At 43.0% G+C, this 19,292-nt stretch overlaps 3 protein-coding genes, 1 long non-coding RNA gene, 1 other non-coding gene and 1 pseudogene across 5 annotated transcripts; 2 read left to right on the forward strand and 4 right to left on the reverse strand.

The window, feature by feature from the left end:
* Positions 1–2,672: 2,672 nt before the first annotated feature.
* LOC130138235 (EG45-like domain containing protein) lies at positions 2,673–3,189 on the reverse strand. Its single transcript, XM_056311679.1, has 2 exons — positions 3,069–3,189; positions 2,673–2,974 (listed from the first exon to the last, which is right to left on the reverse strand). Exons 1-2 carry the CDS (start codon positions 3,187–3,189, stop codon positions 2,673–2,675), a joined length of 423 nt encoding a protein of 140 aa, XP_056167654.1.
* A 1,179-nt stretch (positions 3,190–4,368) lies between these two features.
* LOC115666975 (uncharacterized) lies at positions 4,369–6,556 on the reverse strand. Its single transcript, XM_030588620.2, has one exon. It carries the CDS (start codon positions 6,431–6,433, stop codon positions 4,541–4,543), a length of 1,893 nt encoding a protein of 630 aa, XP_030444480.2. The 5' UTR covers positions 6,434–6,556; the 3' UTR covers positions 4,369–4,540.
* Positions 6,557–9,246: 2,690 nt separating this feature from the next.
* LOC130138236 (probable sarcosine oxidase) lies at positions 9,247–10,959 on the forward strand (annotated as a pseudogene).
* Positions 10,960–11,540: 581 nt separating this feature from the next.
* LOC130138114 (uncharacterized) lies at positions 11,541–13,384 on the reverse strand. Its single transcript, XR_008816528.1, has 2 exons — positions 13,229–13,384; positions 11,541–12,609 (listed from the first exon to the last, which is right to left on the reverse strand). It is a non-coding gene; the product is annotated as an uncharacterized LOC130138114 (long non-coding RNA).
* LOC130138318 (small nucleolar RNA R21) lies at positions 12,890–12,970 on the reverse strand. Its single transcript, XR_008816720.1, has one exon. It is a non-coding gene; the product is annotated as a small nucleolar RNA R21 (small nucleolar RNA).
* Positions 13,385–14,299: 915 nt separating the features above from the next.
* On the forward strand, positions 14,300–16,983 carry LOC115666987 (uncharacterized). Its single transcript, XM_030588628.2, has 2 exons — positions 14,300–14,522; positions 16,553–16,983. The coding sequence occupies exons 1-2, from the start codon at positions 14,363–14,365 to the stop codon at positions 16,831–16,833; spliced, it is 441 nt and encodes a 146-aa protein (XP_030444488.1). The 5' UTR covers positions 14,300–14,362; the 3' UTR covers positions 16,834–16,983.
* The last annotated feature ends 2,309 nt before the right edge of the window (positions 16,984–19,292 follow it).

The raw sequence follows: 19,292 nt of genomic DNA on the forward strand, positions 1-19,292 counted from the left end.
ATAACACAGTTTTTGGGCCAATGTGAGAATAACGGTATGTCATAAGCCATAAATTGTTGATAGAGTGGATTTCACAACAATTTATAATTATTTGTTATTTTTTTTGTGATCCAGAATACGTTATTATTCTCACATTAAATTAAGGTTTGTCACTTAATCATTTCTCGAGAAAATATTGCATGCTCCTGAAGCTCCACGTCAACCACACTTCGCTCAACTCCACCCCGCTCCAATTATGTATCGCCACGTGTTCGAGTGGCGCCCACTTTTTAGATTTACTCTCTCTCCTCCACGTCCTCCTTACCCCCAGTCTTTTTTCTCTCACTCTTTTCTTTGGCTTACTTTTTGTCGTTTAAGGCCACGGACGACATGGGCTCGAGGCTAGCCATGCACAGCTAGCGTTACCGGCCATCAACGTTGCGGCCGCCGTCAGCACGTTCGACCAGAGCTGGTAAGCTTTTGGAGAGTGAGCTGGCCAAATTTTGGATGAACGGCTCGCGAGCATCGCCGTCGACGTCGTTCAGCCAGATTTGATCGGCATTTGGAGACTCGGATGGGATTTTCGGTGTTTCCGTTATGGCATAGAGAGTAAGTTATAGTGACGGAGTTTGTTGTTGGTGCGTTTTTTAAATCCGGGAAAAACTAAAACAGATGTTAGCAAATTGCGATGGCCATGGACGAGCTCTGGTTTTTTCGTGCAATTGAGATCCAAACGTGTAGAAGAAGAATATCATCAAAGGAGGGGAGAGAGAGTTCTCGGAGAATTTATTTTTTTTTTTGTCAATGTGCTCAGAAGGATGAGAGAAGAGAGAAACTGAGCAGAAAGGGTATATTCGAAAAGTGAGCCTACTCCAATACGTGGCAATAAATGAGTGGAGCAAAGCATGGCTGACCCTTTATAAGGCTTGAAGTTTCTTTTTTTTTAAAAAAAATCATTTTCAATTAAATACTAAAAAATTTACTTATAATCAATTTTAAGAATAATTAAGTTGTTGAACCTTAGAATAAAAAATGCCTTTACTCTGATGTTATTAATAAATGTTGCGGTAATAAATTTTTATTTGTAAGTCATCATTGATCACAATTTAATGGGAACTTAGAATTTTACATCGCATAGTTCATTTTCTTATATTGTTAGCTTTAACGAATGATGTTTGGCTAGCGTCGCCTGCTTTCTAGAGAGGGAAAAAACCTTCACAAAAATCACAAACTATAACCATTATAACATATTTATTCTCCCGTCCAAAATTGCTTTAAAAAAGATGACTTGGACCGTGCATCTTCTTCCATCGATTGGTCGAACTCCACCGGCGCTCTTGCTTCATTGCCCACTGCTGCTACCTGGACATCTGGCGGCGCTCATCGGCACTTGCCCGACAACCCGGCAAGCTTCGAAGGTTGAGGTCAGACCCTCAAGCCAAGCTTTGAGCTCGAGCGGCCGTGGCGGCTGCGAGCTTCGAAGCTAGACCTTCAAGCTGCTTCGAAGCTTGGCCATGGCAGCTTGCGACCCACCCACGAGCTTCGAAGGTGGAGGTCAGACCCTCGAGCCCAGCTTCAAGCTCAAGTGGCCATGGCGGTACGAGAGGTTACCCGGAGATTTGAGAGCTATGCGAAGTGCTGTTCATCCTCGCCAGAAAAGAAGATGAACCGTGCCAAATTCCTATGTCATTGAGTGTCCTTGATTGTATTGCTCTGAAGCTACACTGCAATGCAACACATCTCTCCAAAGGCAATAAAAAAATTGCTGAAGAGGACTTCATGAGCAGTCATCTGTATGCGTAGCCCAGCCTTTCTTTCCCCTAGTTCTGGTACAACACCTATCCACATTCTCAGCTGCAAGAGCGTCTGACCTCTAAAGGTATTATTCTCTTCTTCCGTTGAAGCCCAATATCCCTATCTTGACTGATTATTTCAAGCGATATAAATAATCATATTAGATCATTCATTTTAAGCGAAACAAAAGTAGCATTATTTTCGATTATTCCTTCTCAAGTGAGTAATGCAATCTCTAAAGTATTCTGTACTTCCATTGAAGACCAATATCCCTATCTTGACAATGGTCTCTTCGATGGACATGGACATGACAGAGAGAGAGCGAGAGATTTCCACAAGATCTCTATTGATGGTTTGCCATGTATTTTGCTTGGATTTTATTGCAGTCTCAAAACTCATTAACAGGCAAATTGTCTAGGTATAGCTGTCCGCTTCGCCACTGCAAACTTCAAAGATTCTAGCACGAAGAGAATCATCGCACGCTTCAAGTCTGAGCGCACGGAGCTTAAGTTTTAATCGATACTCGATAGTGTATACATCAGTAGATACTGAGAGGAAAAGGAGTTCATTACTGATAGCTGCCCTTGGAGGAGCAAAGGAGCTCTCTAGGACCAGGACATGCTGCATGAACATAATGCATCTTGAACTTTCCGACTCTTAACAGCTGAAGAGTACAATTAAGTAGAAGCAAGACTGAATCAAATGAGTAGATGTCAGAAGTTGAGACTTTAGAGTTTCCATTATTACTATTTTTTGAGGAAATGGTTCCAAAAATTGGTTCCTCGACGAGCCACGGAGCTTCTGCCGGCTGAATTTAGGCCCTGCATAACCACGATGTAGACCACGATTAATGATTTGTTCGATAAAGCTTTTGTGATGGCGAAATGAACCGCGAAGGATTAAAAAAGGGTCACATACTGTTGGTATTGTATGTTGATATCGCCAGCATTGGGATCTGCTATTGATGCAAATGCTTCTTGCGAGAAATCAATCGTTCCCCGACACAAATTGGGCAGGCAGCGGTCCACAATCTTCACCACCACGGTCCCGCTTCCGTAGCATGGCATCGGAACGCCTTGGTTCCTCGCACCGACGCACTTGACTTGGTAGTATTGGCCACAAGCTCCACCGTCGTTCCAAAGTGCTTTGCTCGCCGCACCTATCATCATCCCTTGGTCTTCGAATCCATAACAAGCGGAGGCTGCAGAATTTGAATTGAACCACATCGAAGAGATGCACAGACAGACTCCCATCACTTGGTATGCTCATGACAAGATAGAGAAGCGAATGCTTACGCTGGTACGGTGGAGTGTAGAACGTACCGATCCCGTTACTCTGAGCGGTGGCTGTGAAGAACATGGAGGTGAACCATAAACATGTCACGATGCGCAAAACGTTCGTAGCTGGCAGTGCCATTGTCTCTGCAGGTCTTAATATTAATGGTATGAATGTTTAATTTCTGTGCTGATGTGAATTCATTTGACAAGGGGTCTTATTTATAAGTCAGCATTCTCACCTAGTTTCACAGGGATTCGGTCGAATCATATTGTAAGTTCATTTACAAAGTTGCAGAAATTAATAATAGAGAATTGAGTGTTTTCCAACGATAGACGGCCATGCAAGCAGACCTCGAGGGTTTCACATTGCTGCATATGCCCTGACATATCCCTCTGCATCACAAAGCTTCCAAAGCTCCCGAGTTCTAAGGAGCTTCACTCGTTGCTTATAGCAAAGAAGAATGAAAAATGGGATTTTGAAATGATTACCAATTTGGGTTCAACAAATCAACTGGTTTGGATATAACTGTGGGCTAGATACCATTTGGATGCAGAGAGATAAGAAGCTGTAGAAGCCATCCTATACCAATACTATAGAAGGCATGCAGATCAATTACTAAGATCAATTGCAATTTTTACTAAGTTATGTCAAGGAGTGTCTATGAGATGGTGCCAAGGGACACTTGTTAAGAGTATTTAGTAAATTAATATTTGACATGCAAAGTATTCATTTGTCACTTAACAAATTAGTACATTAATTAAGACCAACAAAAAAATCAGTACATTAAGGCCCGAGCCTCACTGCCCTCTGGCGACGCTCGAGCTCGTCTGTGGCTAATTGCTAGCATTCACCGTGGCCAGCGACCAGCTTGAGAAGAAGGTAAAAAAAAAAAAAGAAAGAAAAGAAAAAAAGAAAAGAAAAGAAAATAGATCATTAAAAAAATAATTAAAAATCAATTTTTAAAAAATAAAAAATTATTAAAAGTAGTGTATGGAGGAAAACCTGATTTAATTTTCCATACCAAATGGCATAAAATATTTTCCAAGTCTTTTTTCAAATTTCAATCAAATATCGGAAAATTGCGTCATTTTCTTAGAAAATGGCTTCTTGAAAAGTATTTTTCAGAAACATTACATTTTCCGTGAAACCAAGGGAGCCTTAAAGTTCATATTCATACATTCACAAAATATGAAGTCTTGTCCACTGCATCAGGTACATGACACCCAGCTCAGCCACAGAGCATTGCCATTTCTTACACAAGCCAAATGATCAACAACAAGCAATCCAAACATGCAGAAAGCACTGAGATCAATCCTCTGCGAACCCCAAGCAAGACAAATGAAATGTAATAGAATAAGAAGGAGAAGAAAAGGAAATGATATCCAAGAGCTTTAACTTAAAAGAGATCCAGTTCAAGTATTACAGACATGGAAGGACAGTAGACAGTGGACATGAAAGCATCACAGTTCTAATTCTGTGGAGTAACTTTTCATTTGGTAATACGAGCTTTTCGCTCAGCAACTGCTCTCTCCAGCTTGCTAATCCGAGCTTCGAGATCAGCCACTAGCATTTCATACGTTAAACACTCACTGCTTTCTCCCGTATTTTCGTCGGCTAAACCTCCTTCGGTAAATCTCTGCCCCACTTCATTTGTGTCTTCCTCATTGTCTCTTTGAGCTCCTCCAGCAGCAGTAGCGTGGGGCCTGTTTATCTCCACAGGTTCCATTGGTGACCCTCCCATTTCAATGTCAGTTTTCTCCACATTCTTTACGTAGGAACTTTGTGTTTGATGAATCCCTGAGCAATCGTCGCAGTCGCCAACCGAGCAGTTCTTGGCAGCACTTCTTCGCCTTTTGGACCTCAACAGTTCCCCCAGAGTTAGCCTGTCATCATTTTCGTTGGAGTCACCCGTGTCAACGCTTAAACTTTTCGGCTGAAAACCGGGAGGAACCAGGTCATCATTAACTCCCGACCTTCCTTTTAAACCCTGCATCGATCTATTTGAACTCCTTGAAGCCCACCACTCAGCATAGCGAGCTGTTATGCACGGTTCGTAAAGCCTGGCTGGAATGTACAACTGCACATCTTGGAGTGACTTGCTGTAGTTGTCCCAAGCAATCTCGGGGTCCTGGTTGCAGGGAGCAACACGGCCAGGCATATCTTGATCCATCCCAAATTGCATGGCCACTCGATGAGGCGAGTACTTCTCAACAAAATTCAGCCCAGGCAACTCACGAGCCATCAAGCAGCGAGCGAATGACCTCAGTTCCCCATCAGCGTCCTCCTCCAGCGACACCCAGTTCTCTTTCTCACCATAAAATGCATAGGATGCTGAGTCATTCACGACCAAGCTGTAGGGACGCCATTTAAGCTGCAATCCGGCTTCGCCCATCATGGAATGCACATTGTGAAGGTTCAATTTTGGTGATTTGTGCCATCGACCCAACCTAGGCTCCCCTGGCTGAACCTCTCTAGGATTTGGCCTGATGGGGGTTGCAAACCTCTCCCAAGCCCATACTTGAACCAAAGCAAACTGCGCCCACAATTTCAGATCAATCGAATCCGATTCATTTCCATCCTTCAACCTGGGAACTAGTCCATCTAAAATATTCTTCAGCCTCCTTAACTCTCTATAAATACGAGCTAAAACAGCAGGCGCAAGGGCGATCCTCACACCTCTAGCCAGACCTATGGCCATCGGCAGTACCCTCTTAGAGATCACATTGCCAGGGCGCGGGAACACATACCTCGACAGCCAAAACGCGAGGAAGGCATCGTGCTCAATATCGCTCCCAGTGTCCCTAAACTTCTCCATCCACTTGCAGCTGTCCGCCTTCTTCGCTGTGGTCTTTGATATCTCGGATATCGCTCGCTTCAGCTTCTTCAGCTTCATCTCAACCTCCAGCGACTGGTCCCTGAGATGGCTCAAAACAGGGGACGATCCCCAAACAGAGTAACCCCCTAAGACCATCACGTCCTCGAGCGTGATGGTGGCCTCGCCCCAGGGAAAAACGAAGGTGTTTGTGCCGGGACACCAATTCTGAGCGAGCCCGAGGACTAAACGAGTGTGCTTATGGATCAAGAATGTCGAACACTTGATGGCATCGTAAATGCCAGCTCTTTTCCATATGAGCTCGTACATGGACTCCATGCGATCGACCCATGCGGTCCAGCTATTGGTCGGGCGACGCCAGTTGTTGAACCTGATGTTGATCGGCAAGTTCTCCGGCGGCGACAAGGTGGAAACGAGCGGAGGAGGGTCGGGCTCCGTCGCTGTGGGTTTGAGAAAGTGACCCGTTCTTAGGGCCGGGTGGGCGTCTCTGTTGGGGGAGAGCATGAGCTCTTTCCTCTCTTCGACTATGAAGATGGGCTTGCTCTCCATGGTTTCGAAAGCGGCAACGGAGGACCAAGATGGCAGAGAAAGCTCAAAATGGTTAGAAGAAGAAGAAGAAGGAGAGACGCAGGTGAGAAGGAGGATTCGCAGGTGAGTTGAAAGTGTTGTAACTCGGACTCTTCTACGACTCTTCGCTTCCAATCCTACGATGCCTCCTTTTAAGAAAAAAAATCGCAAAAAATCTCTAACTATGCCCGACACATTTATTTCAAATTTTATTTTTATTATATTAAAAATTTCAAATTATATCTATTATGATAAAAACAATATCATTTTTATATCACTTGATATACGTGGACACCACGTTAATACTATTTACTTCTTTTTTTTTGTTTTTTTTTTATAACCCAGGAACCCCCGCACGGCCGACAGCCGGAGGGGTAAATCTGGGGTGACGCTAGGTCAGGACCCACCACCACGGCGCCACACTTAAGAATCCCTAACGACTAGGCTGGGGTTTGAACTCCGATCCCTTCGTGGGGGACAAGAGCGCAAGCCAACGCAGCCGCTGCGGGCGGTGGTTAATACTATTTACTTTCCGACGTCTTTATAAGTAAATTTTTAATGGTTCTTATTAACGGAATTTTGATGAAGGATGTGTCATACAATTACATGTTTGGTATGTTTTGTGTCACAGAAAAAAATTTATAATAAAGTATCGCGGTAGACATAATTTAGAGTGTTCGATGGCTTTTGTCCTTGTTTTAAAAGAAAAGGTCTCCACTTCCATGTTATCATCCAATGTTATGATGATGATGATGATTCTCTTCTAATCCATCATTGATCGCAATTTAACGAGAACTTAGAATGACATCGCAGCATTGTGTCAGCCGAAATAAACGATAATTTAGCCAACTTCGCTTGCTATTTAAAAGAATGTCGGAAATACCAAAAAAAATTAAATTTATGTTAAAAGATGAAATATCATCTGTCTATAGAGCCATTATATTCTAGTTTTAAGGGGGAGTGATATGCATCCGCCCTATATCTTTTCCAGTAACTTTACATAAGAGTTGACTTGGAGGTCCTCACCGAAAGGCGCGAGATGTGTCACGCCGTCAATTAATGTTGGAAACACGTTGGAAACGAAAAAGGGAACAAAGCTAAAATGAAGAAAGATCTCTGAAGTATTCTACACTTCCATTTGAAGTCCTCTGTCCCCATCTTGATGATGGACTCATCGATGGACATGGACATAAAAAGAGAAAGAGACAAAAGTAATTTTCACAAGTCTCATTTGGAATAAGCACTTAAAGTATGTAGATATGTACCGGCAAATCGTCAAATGGTCTAGGTATAGCTGCTTGCTTGGCTGCAAACGTCGAAGATTGAAGATTCTAGCACGAGGAGAATCGTCGCATGCTTCGAGCCCGAGCTCGCGGAGCTAATGCTTAAATCGGTAGTGTGCACACAATAGATATTGGGACGAAAAGGAGTTCATTACTAATAGCAGTCCCTGGAGGAGCGAAGGAGCTATCTGGGCCCAGGACATGCTGCATCAACATAATGCATCTTGAACTTTCCAACTCTAACAGCTAACGAGTACAATTAAGTAGAAGCGAGACTGAACCAGATGAAGAGATGCCAGAACTCGAGACTTTGGAGACTCCATCATTACTACTACTATTATGAAGATGGTTCCAAATATTAGTTCCTCGACGAGCCGTGGAGCAATTGCGACCGTTGAATTTAGGCCCTGCATAACCACGGTTCAGACCATGATGAATGATTAGTACGATAAAATTTTTAGGATGTCGAAGCGAACCACAAAGGGTTAAAAAAGATTACATACAGTTGGTACTGTATGTTGATATCGCCATCGTTAGGATCTGCTATTGATGCAAATGCTTCTTGCGACAAATCGATAGTTCCCTGACAAGAATTGGGCGGGCAGAGGTCCACAATCTTCACCACCACGGTCTCGCTTCCGCGGCATTGCATCAGAACGCCTTGGTTCCTGGCGCCGGCACACCTGACTTGGTAGTATTAGCCACAAGCTGCATCGTTGTTCCAAAGTGCTTTGCTAGCCGCCGCTATCATCACCCCTTGGTCTTCAAATCCATAGCAAGCAGAGGCTGCAGTGTACGAATTGAACCAGACACGAGATGCACAGACAGACTCACATCACTCGGTATGCTCACGACAAGATTTAGAAGTGAACAAATACAGAGAAGCAAATGCTTATGCTGGTACAGTGGAGTGTAGAAGGTACCGATCCCGTTACTCTGAGCGGTGGCGGTGAAGAACATCGACATGAACCATAAACATGTCATGACGCGCAAAATGTGGGTAGCTTGCGGTGCCATTGTCTCTGTCTGTGTTAATAGAGCGCCACGAGATGTTAAAGGTATGTTTGCTTATTTTCAGTGCTAATGTGAATTGATACGAGAAGGGGTCTTATTTATAAGTCAGCAGGTCACCTAGTTTCACAGAAATTCGGTCACTATCACATTGTAAATTCATGTAGAAAGTTGCAAATATCAATGACAGACGGCCATGCAAGCAGGCCTTGAGGGTTTCACATGCCGCATATGCCCTGCCATATCCCTCTGCATCACAGAGCTTCCAAAGCGTCCAAGTTTCCATGCATGGTAATGCTAACCCATGAGCTCAAGTCGTTGCTTAAAAGCAGATAAAAATGAAAGATGGGATTCTGCAACGACAACCATGACAATTGCAACGTGGGTTCAACAAAACAACGTTTGTCAACTGGTTTAGATCGAACCACAGGCTGGATAACATTTGGATGCAGAGATGAGAGTTTCACTTCATTTTTCACCGAATAAGATTCATGGGGAATTATGGAAGAAGCTGAAGTCGGGCACTGTCATGTTCAGGTAATCCAATTGATGACCACGGTTTCGTACGTCACATTACAAGCCTAGACAGAATTTAGTGGTTGATCCCCCAAAAGATGTAGTGAAGCCGACAAGATTAGAGCATTGTGTTTCCATGATATTGCAGCAATCGCACCACATGACTTCCACAGAAGGCCAGCAACTATATGACAGAGGAAAGTCAAATTAACATTATGGCATGATTGCTCTCCAAGAGAAGATGTATGGGTCTTGGTAATAGCTTCTGGATCAGGATTCAAATCAGTATTGATGGACCTGGTGGCCTATTAGGCCTGATTAAGCTCAATTGGTCTGAAGAGCAAAACAGAGGTGCGAACAAGTAATTTCCTTCCGAGACTCGGCTCACCTGGTCTGCTACATTAAGCCCAGTCTGCCGTTGAAGCGATGCGAAAACAACTCTTAACAAAAATTAGATGTACAATAGGTGCATTATAGGATTCGATTGAGAAGCTTACAAATTACTAGGTGTAGGAAGTAGACTTACACATAAAGCCATGAGAAGTCCCATAAGCAAGCAAATTTGGGATAACTTTAACATCACTATTATTAATGGTCCTTATGACAGGATTTAGAAGTTCAATCTCGACACATAGATGAGGAACATTCATTATCCAATGGTAAAACTAAGATATATAAAGAAAGGCCGTAGCTTTATGCAGAGGCATCTTGAATTGACATGTCCTTGAATAATCGCACTAAATATATATACTTAATCTCATTTTATATTGATCAACTGAAAAACCAATTAAAATTCCTCTTGTTCAAAACTATGGAGAGGCTGAGCCGGAGGCTGGCTAGAGAGGCCATACCGGCAGCGACCATCTTAACATGGGGCCGGTGGGGAGTGCTAGTCAAAGCAAGCTGTGAAAAGAACTCCTTCCCTTATTGAGTACTCGATCACGTCCAATTTGCCGACTAATTCTCCCGCAGGCTCAGCATACCGGACGACTGGATTGTGGTGCATACCGAGCTTGGCGGTGTCATTAAGCCAACTAAGGCAGCGTCCATGGTTTAAGCACTAGCATTTCAAAAGGAAGCGGTGTTAAGGGACATGATGGAAGTGAAGGATTTTAGGAGAGATGGAAGTGAGAGCAGGCATAGTGGTCTGTACCGCCAAGGGTGACAATTTCTGGTGCAGGAAATGTGTTGGTCAGTGTTGGGGATTGGACCTGGAAGCTGGTTCATTCAGTTGCTGGGCTCAAATCGCAAATTCAACCCCTGGACATCACAGTGAGTTATTGGAGCACCGTGGAGGGTCACGAGGAGATATTTGCCAGTGGGGGCGACGTTCTTGAGCTATGGGGATGTGGGCATATACAGGATGCCGTCCATGGAGTTCCCGGGGCTGATCAAGATTATACTGGACCAAGGATGCCCGTGCAGTCCGGATAAAAGGCATTGGAGGCCTGAGACAGACTTGGATTCCTGAAGGGTGGTTTGAAGGGAAATTTCTGGGACGGGTGAATGGCTGTGACGAGGATTATGGAGAGTTCAGGGAGGATATGGCTATAGGTGGTTGGTTTTCGCGTCACGGGCTCAAGATGGCTCCGGTGGTATAGAAGATATATATTGGCAGACATCGCACTCGGCAGGCATGCAGATAGGGTGGAGCTCAGCCATTTTTGGGTTGGAAGGTTTGAAGAGAATCCGTTGTGAAGGAACAAAAGCCAGTTCTCTCTATGTTCAGACTCATAATCTGTGATCTGATCTTTGGTTTCTGATGATTTATTAGCTCAACCATGCGCCATCAACATGAACCGATATCTGAACCTCGAGTTGGATTTCCTTTCGGTATGGATAACGAGTAAAACAATGGGCCTTCAAACGGTTCAATTTCTGCATCTCGAGGGAAGGAGCAAACGTCAGCAATCGTATCGATGGCGCAATTAGATGAAGTGGGCGAACGTCAGCAATGGTATCGATAGCGCAATTAGATGAAGTGAGGCACGGAACTGATACAGGAAGCTGAAGATTGGGTAGAGATGCAGGAAGAGATAGCATGAAGAGAAAAGCTGAAGCCTTTTGTCAGCAAATCATCCAGAGTTGGATCACTACAAGCAGGCCACCGCAACTAGGGAAGGAAACCTTAGAAACTGGTTAAATTTCTGGGGTAAAGACTAGATAATGAGATTTGTTTATGTTCTTTTACGTTCAGATTTAGCTATTAGAACTCTAGTTGTGATTATGCATAAGTATTGGACTACTGTTTTCATTTTTTATCCCCTGGGTCAATCAAATTGAATGCATCGTATATATCATTCACACGACTCTTCAATCAAAGGAAGAAAATTTTTGCTCACAACATCAAAGGAAGACATTGCAAAATACGATACCGTAAATTTTCTAGTTAATCAAACTGAAACTTCTTGCTTGTAAAGTGGATGGCAGCTGGAAATACATTAGGCTTCCTTCAGGTTGGATTGACAATTCCTGCAGAATGCTATGTTCGGACTGATAATCACCTCATGACAATGCATCCGATGAGCATGGCCAATGAACAATGGAAGGAAACTTCGAGTGAGCCGAAATGCTGTTGCCATATAACATCACCAGAATCACAATAACATGACTAGCATTGAGCTGGTGTCAACATCTATCGAGAAAAGGAAACAAAGGACAACATCATCACATTCTTCATGTTCAACAAGAGACAAAGATGCCAATCTGCACAAGTCAGGTGAGATCAAGCCATGAAGTCATGGAAGGAACAAGAAATGCCATCGGCATCTATTTTAGCACAATACTTGTTGAAGAGCCTGTGATAGTCGGACGCAGCACATCACTCGGAGAGGAAGCATCATGCGCTCCCTGCGCTATCTAACATGCTCCACAATTTGACAACAATAATTGATTCATATAAAATCTAGCAAATGTACCCAATACCTAATAGCAACACCAAACCTGACCTCAGAAAAAAGAACGCGAATCATGGTTGAAGCCAAAACTCATCAAGATCCAGCTGATTTCACCCTCTAAACAAAAACATAGAAAGCATAAAAAACGGCTCGATTATGCATACGGGAAATGCACGGTTCAAATTGGAACTTAATTTAACAAAAGAAAGCATGGAAAGATCCGCCTAAATAAGCAGGCTCTAACAAATGAAAGTACCCCTTGCAAGAGCTTGAAGTGCAAAAAAAACCGAGTCCATCTCACTTGGCAACAGAGAAGGATCTCTCCCAGACAAATGAACCCCCGAATGTATCATCCAAAGCACATCCCTCAGACCAAAAGATTCGCCAGGGAAACATAAGTCCTATCAACACCGATCATGGGGATCCGAAAAAAACTGGCGACCTCGGACATCTAAAAGGAATTTCAAGCAATTCGTTCGTTACGAAGGAAAAATCGAATGCGATGACCAGAAAGGGTAAGAACAAAAACATTAATAAGGACCATGATATCAAAAGCAAAATCTCCTCAGGAAACTAAAGGGATTTGATCATCGAGAGGGGTCAGCCCACTACTTTAATTTCAACGCTCCTCACAGGGGATGCAATGATCCAGAGATATCAAGATAAAGCCTTTGCAATCTGAAAACCCTTCGAGTGCATTCCACATCGGTGCAACTAAGCAACAAAAATGCCATCCCTCGGAAGCTTAGATTCATCAGATAAAAGTCAGCCCACTACTTTTATGACGAAAAAACCGAATCGTCATGGGGATGATAGACTGGGGCGAAACCCGATTGCGATCGCGAGAGAAAGAAGAAGGGAAGAAACGAAAGACGCTCTGCGGAATCGCCATCGGAGCAGGACCTGAGCTTATCAGGCCCCAAAAAAGAGGGACGATGGCAGAGAGATCTGCATCGCGATCTCATACTTACTCGCTCGTATTTGAGGACGACTGAGGAAGTGGAGAAAGAAGAAGAAGAAGAAAGATGAAAAGACCAACAAAAAAAGAAGAAGAGAGATTCGCATCGCACGAGAGCTTCGCCCTCGTGGAAGAACTTCGCTACTTCATCGTCAGGGCATGACGAGAAGCGCCATTGCTGGCTTTCGGCAGAAGCGGCGAGCTCAGGCTGCTCGGACGCTAGGGTGAGGAAGAAGACGACGCCTTCGTGCGTTCTCTCGGTCTCGGACCCGAGATAGCGAGCGCAGAGCGCGGTTTTTATTGGGTCCGAGATCAACCGCGTAACCGTAGCTTTTTACGTAATTTTTCTCGATTAATTTATTTTATTTCGGAAAATTTAATTAATTAGAAATTATTTCTTTAAATGATCGCAAACGTAAATGAATAAAAAATATTTTTATCGCTCGTGAAAATATTTAGATAAATATTGTTATCGATGATGAATCATCATCATCAGTACTCCCTTTTGGCCATGCCTCAGGCCACCTCGGTCATTCACTGTCGGTCCTTCCAACCCCAGCAGTCCCCTACGAGCCAATCCGATAGCTTCGACATTATCGAACGGAGCCTCGCCGCTCCGACGACTTTCATGGTGAAGTGGAAAGAGCAATCAGCAAGCGCAGAAGTAGGGAAGAAACGCGTGCCCCCTTATTTTTCGGTTTTCCAAATTTCACATATCTTATTCGGGTATATCCCACTTCCAAGGTGGGATATTTTTCATGGAATCATATCCAAGCTATATCCAGTCATATTCAAATTTCGCATCACTCCAAACACCGATAAGAATAAAAGTTATCCTATCCAGAATTGTATTCGGCCCATCAAACGCACCCCCATAGTACATGAGATGTATCAAAGATATGTTCGAGAAGTAAATTTTCCAATTAATCGATTCTTCTGGTCGGACAAATAATTGATTTTACATGTTGGACCAAATACACTTTCTTTATAATTCTTAAAAATTCGAGTTAACATTTTAAAAATAAGCCAAAATGAACGGGCCCCATGTGGGCCCGTTCATCTGGACCCTTGCCTCGTGGCCCACGATCGAACTACCCACCCACCGACGGAAGAGAAAGTGGGGCCCGGCGAAGTTAACCTCGGAGCTCACGGCCGTGAAAACAGCCTCTCGACATTTCTCCTCCTTCGTCTTCATCGTTGTTCCGAGCTTCACCTAATTCAGCTCCACAGCAGCAGCAGCGGAGCCATGGAATCGCAGACGTGGAAGCTGTTGCTCTCCCTTTCTCTCCTGCCGTCGTTCCTCCTCGTCCCCGGAGCCAGAGGCTGGACCGGCGAAATCCGCGGCCGGGTCGTCTGCGACGTCTGCGGCGACTCTTCCATCGGACCCGAAGATCACGTCCTCCAAGGTCTCTCTCTCTCTCTCTCTCTCGGGCGCGCGCGCGCGCGCCCGTTGATAAGCGAATTGCTGCTGTGTATGGGGAAATTGAATCCGCATGATCTTTGCGCCCGCCGTGCCTAGTTGATCATGGACAACGTGTGTTGCCTATCCTCTCTGCGAAACGGGTGTAATTTCGTGTTTGATGATGGCCCGTGCGATTGTTTCGATAGAATAGCTTTGAGCTGCGCGCTTGTCGATGGAGCGAGTCACTGCGGTTCATAGTGCTCGACCATGGCGAATCTGCTGGCGGGATTGCCGTATTCTCACGGAATCGATCAGAATTTGCCCGGATGGTTTTTGCTGTCTCCAAGAACAATGACTGGAGATGAATCGATTACTGGCCCACGTTAAGTGGAGAAGAAGCACCTTGTAATTTGTCCTCGGGCGAATAGAATAAAGGCAACGGTGGCACCATTTGGCGTAGAGAATACTAGGTCTAGCGCTTCCACACCCATTTGCAGCTATTATGTGGTAATATAGCACAGTTGTTGTCATGGTTAGTGTTATACTATCGTTATATATTTTGGGTCAGTCACAATTAGCATCATTTATCTGTGTCATTCTCAATTTTCATCCTTACTAAAACACGAGGCAGGACAATGTTGAGCTTGCAGGAGGCTTGATTATCCTGAAGGTTATCGAGCTACAAGTTCTTTCTCGAAATTATTTTATATCACCCTTAATCTGCTTTTTAGTTTGGAGTGTAAGGCTTCTTGTTAGATTGCTTATGACTGGAAGGATAGGTTAATGCAATCTGACGAGTAGTGGAGGTTGCTTTATCTGCGGTCATTGTGCTCCAGCATAGCTCATCTTCCAATTGGAGGTCGTGATGTTCATGATGATCATACAAGCAAGAGCTCAAAATGAGGTTTACTTGTTCGTAGAGATGATGATTTAGTGTATGCACACTTTGAGATGTTGAAAATGTAAGAACCTGATTGGCCGGTGCTGAAGGTCGAGGTATTCGCGGACCAATTGCTCATGTTTGCTTCAATCAGTGAGATATGAGTGCGGAAAAGGCCTGGCATTCGGAGGGTCAAGGCCTTTTCTTCTTCTTTTCCAATATTTTGATGAAATTTGTTGGATAGAAGAGAAGACCTTACCATATGCTTTTTGCCCTTTATGATGGAGGAGCGTCAGTTGTTTGGCATTGAAGAAAGAAATTAGAGGTTATGGGAAGAACTAAATTTGATGGAAGAGAGATGCGTGTGAGGACATTCACATCTCAGGGATTTTGCAAGACATCGGTGAGAGTGCCTACCATGACAACATTATAGGGCATAAGATGGGTGACCCACTGGCTGGGGTGAAAGCCCGTCGGTCAAGTTTTTGCTATGAGACACTCAATAACGGCAGTAACTGAGGTGTCCTCCACTGCCGCAAAGGTTTCTAGATTCTAGGTTGTTACATGGTGGGAATGGGGCTTATTCTTCTTTTTATGTAGCACAATCAAATGAGATGGACTTCATTAACAAATATTTGGTCATTTCTGATAAATTGCAATTCGTTACATGGATATCTGTTAAAATTACGAGATTCAATATTTTGGCCGTCTGACAATTTTTATGCTGGTTACTTAGGGGTATACTCTAGTTAATCATGTAAGGTCCATTCTTGTCTTAAGTTGTGAGAGCCACTAGAGACCATTATGCAGTGAAATTTCATTTGTATGACCATGACTACTTTGTTGATTATTGAAAATACAGTGACTTTGGCGGTTGCATTTGATACACAATCGTTTAGTTCAGAGGAAGCATGGCTATTGACTTTCCGATCATTCTTGTTATAGTTTTTTCTCACTTAGGTAGGTTTAGAGAATAGTTGAGTATGACCATCCAATGTAGATTGTTTCATCTTTATAAAGCCAGGATTGAAGTTCAAAAAGGAGTCAGAACCTTTTTGTTTCGATGCTGCAAATTTTGTTTTTGAACATTTCATGAATTGAAAGGTGGTAGGCGGTACACATTCATTGAGTTTTTTCTCTTCTATCTGTTGCAGGCGCTGAAGTTGCTGTTCTTTGCATCACAAAATCTGGCGAAGTTGTCAACTACCAAGCATTTACAAACTCCAGGGGGGTATACAAAGTTGCTGAGACGATGCCCGAGAGTGATCGCTGGGACGCTTGTCTTGCGCGTCCGATCAGCAGTTTCCATGAGCATTGCACTCATCTCGGGGGTGGCACTGCTGGCGTCAAATTTAGCTACAACCATCCATCAGGTTACTTCCATACCGTTAGGCCCTTCGTGTATCGCCGCGTTGATGTTCCAACATATTGTTGATTGTGCTTGGTTTTTAAAGGGGGGAAAAAAGAACAAACCGTTGATGTAAAGGTTGCTGGTACTGCAACTGCTATAGGAGTGCAGATCTGTATGCACTGTCTCATACTATACCGCCGAAAATATAAGATGCTTGGTGATATTCACCCAGATGTACAGGTTGCATGCTACGTGGTCACGGTGATCGCTGTTCTGTTTAATCTTTGAGGCGCGGGAAGCAAACGACAGGTAATGCCATTTGGCGAAAATAGCACTTGACAGGAGGGAAGTTGTATTCCTGTAGTTTTTAAGGCACAAAGGTGGCCAAATAGCATGCCACAATCCTTAATAATGTGCGAAGCCACCAAGATCTTTTCCATTCAAATACTAGGGATGAGCATGGTCTCGGTCTAACCCGAGGACTGGACCGGACTGGACCGAATCAGCTGGTTCTGGACAGTTTTTGAAAGAACCAGTTTTTAGATCGGAATTGGACTGCCTAGGGCGGTATCCCGAACTTTTTTATTTTCTGCTCTTCTTTCTAAGTAACTTGAAAACCCAAAAACCGTAGCCTCGTCCTCCTTGCACGATCCTCCTCCGCTCGATCTCTGCTCTCTCTCTTAGTTGCCTCATTGCAATCGCTCGTGGCCTTGCCGGGTGCAGTCTTGCCTCAGGCCTTCCCTCATAGTCGTAGCCTCATCTCCAGCCCTCCATCGCGACATTGCAATCGCTGCCCTCTTAGTCGCCTCAATCTCTGCTCTTCCTTCACCCCTCCCTCACAATCGCTCACGGCCTTATTAGTTGCCTCCGCCCCTCCCTCGCAATCGTGGCCGCGCCTCAGGCCATCACTTTCGTGGCAAGGGAACCGTGGATCTCATCTGCATGTATTATGTCTTGATATTGAAAAAAGAAAATACGGCCGGTTTCGTCCAACTCGAAAACCGGACCACAATCCATTGGTTCGATTTCTGGCTCCATGGTGGAAACTGACCCAGTTTGGAACCGATCACCTCTATCAAATACCAAGTTAGAGTCCAATGCCTAAACCTCAAAAAGATGTCATAAATTTCACATTCAGCTAATTAATGCCGAAAAACTTCAATCCTCATAAAATGAAAAAGTGACGTGAACAACAAATGAAATGAAATGGAATGGATTAAAAGTGCATCAATGGCAACAAAAGAGTGATAGGAACTCTGGGTGTTCATTCAGTTTTTTATTTCGTTTGTTTAGCAAAAAAAAAATGATTTGATAGACATTTTCCTAAAAATGATTGCTTGCATTACTTGAAATAACCAGCTAATGATAAATATTTTCATTATCGACATCAATTTATGTCTAAATATTTTTATGGACGATAAAAATGTTTTTGTTCGTTCATTTTTATAAGCGATACAAGTCATCGTTTTTTAGAAAATAATTTTCAAATAATTTATTTTCTACAAAACAAACGGAGCCTAAATATTTTTTTTTATTTTCTTCTTTGCCCTTTCTATTTGTGATAAAAAAATTATTGTTAAAAATTTAAGGGAACAAATCACGGTCATAGACTTGTTAAATGTAGTACCTGGATAAATTATTCTACATATGCAGACAGTGGAGACTAGCAAATTGAGAGATAATAACACAAACAGTCTTGAACTTTGGCCAAATGTGCAATATGATCCTCAAATTTTTAATTTGTTTAATGTCGTTTGTGCTCTTTTGATACAAATTCAATATAGTCCCTAAGTTATATGCAATATAATCCCTGAAATAGTTCATGGACTAAATTGAACTTGTACAAAAATTCAAAAACGACATCGAGTAAATTAAAAGTTTAGGGACTTCATAAGGTTAAAGTTTAGGGATTACATTAATCAAATTAAAAATTCATGATTCACAGCAACGACTGCCACTGCCACCGCCACTGCCTCCGTGTCGGAGTGGGAAAGAGAATGAGAATAAGTGGTTGTCGTTAAAAAGTCTCTCTTTCTTCACGCCCGCCCTCCACGAAAAAACAAATGGAGGCCAAGAAAAAATAAAAAAATAAAAAACACTCGGAATTTTTTACTAGAGAGGGTCATTTATTTCGCAAAAAAATAAATAATTTAAAAAAGTTAAAACATTAGTAAAATAAATTCATTATCGATAATAATTTATGTTTGAATATTTTCATGAAACGATAAAAATATTTTTCGTTTATGTATTTTTATAAGTTATATAACGGATGTTTTTAGGAAAATAATTTTTAAATCGTTCATTTTCAGCCAAACAAATGTACCCTAATTATTCGATTTATTATAAAGAAATTTCGATACTGTGAGGTCAACTCGGATCAGTATCATAGCGATGGAAAGAATCCAACTACATTATAATATTGGCATCGTCATCACTGTATTGTTTGCATTTAGTACGACGTAGTGGAATGCAATGAATCACGATAATGATTTCAATACTTTTGCTTGGCATCGCAGGAATGGAATGGGATAGAATCCTAGAAA

This window comes from Syzygium oleosum, unplaced genomic scaffold (assembly GCF_021117445.2).
Source record: "Syzygium oleosum isolate NSW1041296 unplaced genomic scaffold, Sole_v2.1 Sole_v2.05, whole genome shotgun sequence".
NCBI lineage: Eukaryota > Viridiplantae > Streptophyta > Magnoliopsida > Myrtales > Myrtaceae > Syzygium > Syzygium oleosum.

Bases quoted from the DNA above. Each gene is read 5' to 3' on its own strand.
- LOC115666975 (XM_030588620.2), bottom strand. From the start codon at position 6,433: ATGGAGAGCAAGCCCATCTTCATAGTCGAAGAGAGGAAAGAGCTCATG.
- LOC130138235 (XM_056311679.1), bottom strand. From the start codon at position 3,189: ATGGCACTGCCAGCTACGAACGTTTTGCGCATCGTGACATGTTTATGG. The intron at 2,975-3,068 runs GTAAGCATTCGC...CAAATTCTGCAG, and splicing joins CTACACTCCACCGTACCAGC to CCTCCGCTTGTTATGGATTC.
- LOC115666987 (XM_030588628.2), top strand. From the start codon at position 14,363: ATGGAATCGCAGACGTGGAAGCTGTTGCTCTCCCTTTCTCTCCTGCCG. The intron at 14,523-16,552 runs GTCTCTCTCTCT...TATCTGTTGCAG, and splicing joins CGAAGATCACGTCCTCCAAG to GCGCTGAAGTTGCTGTTCTT.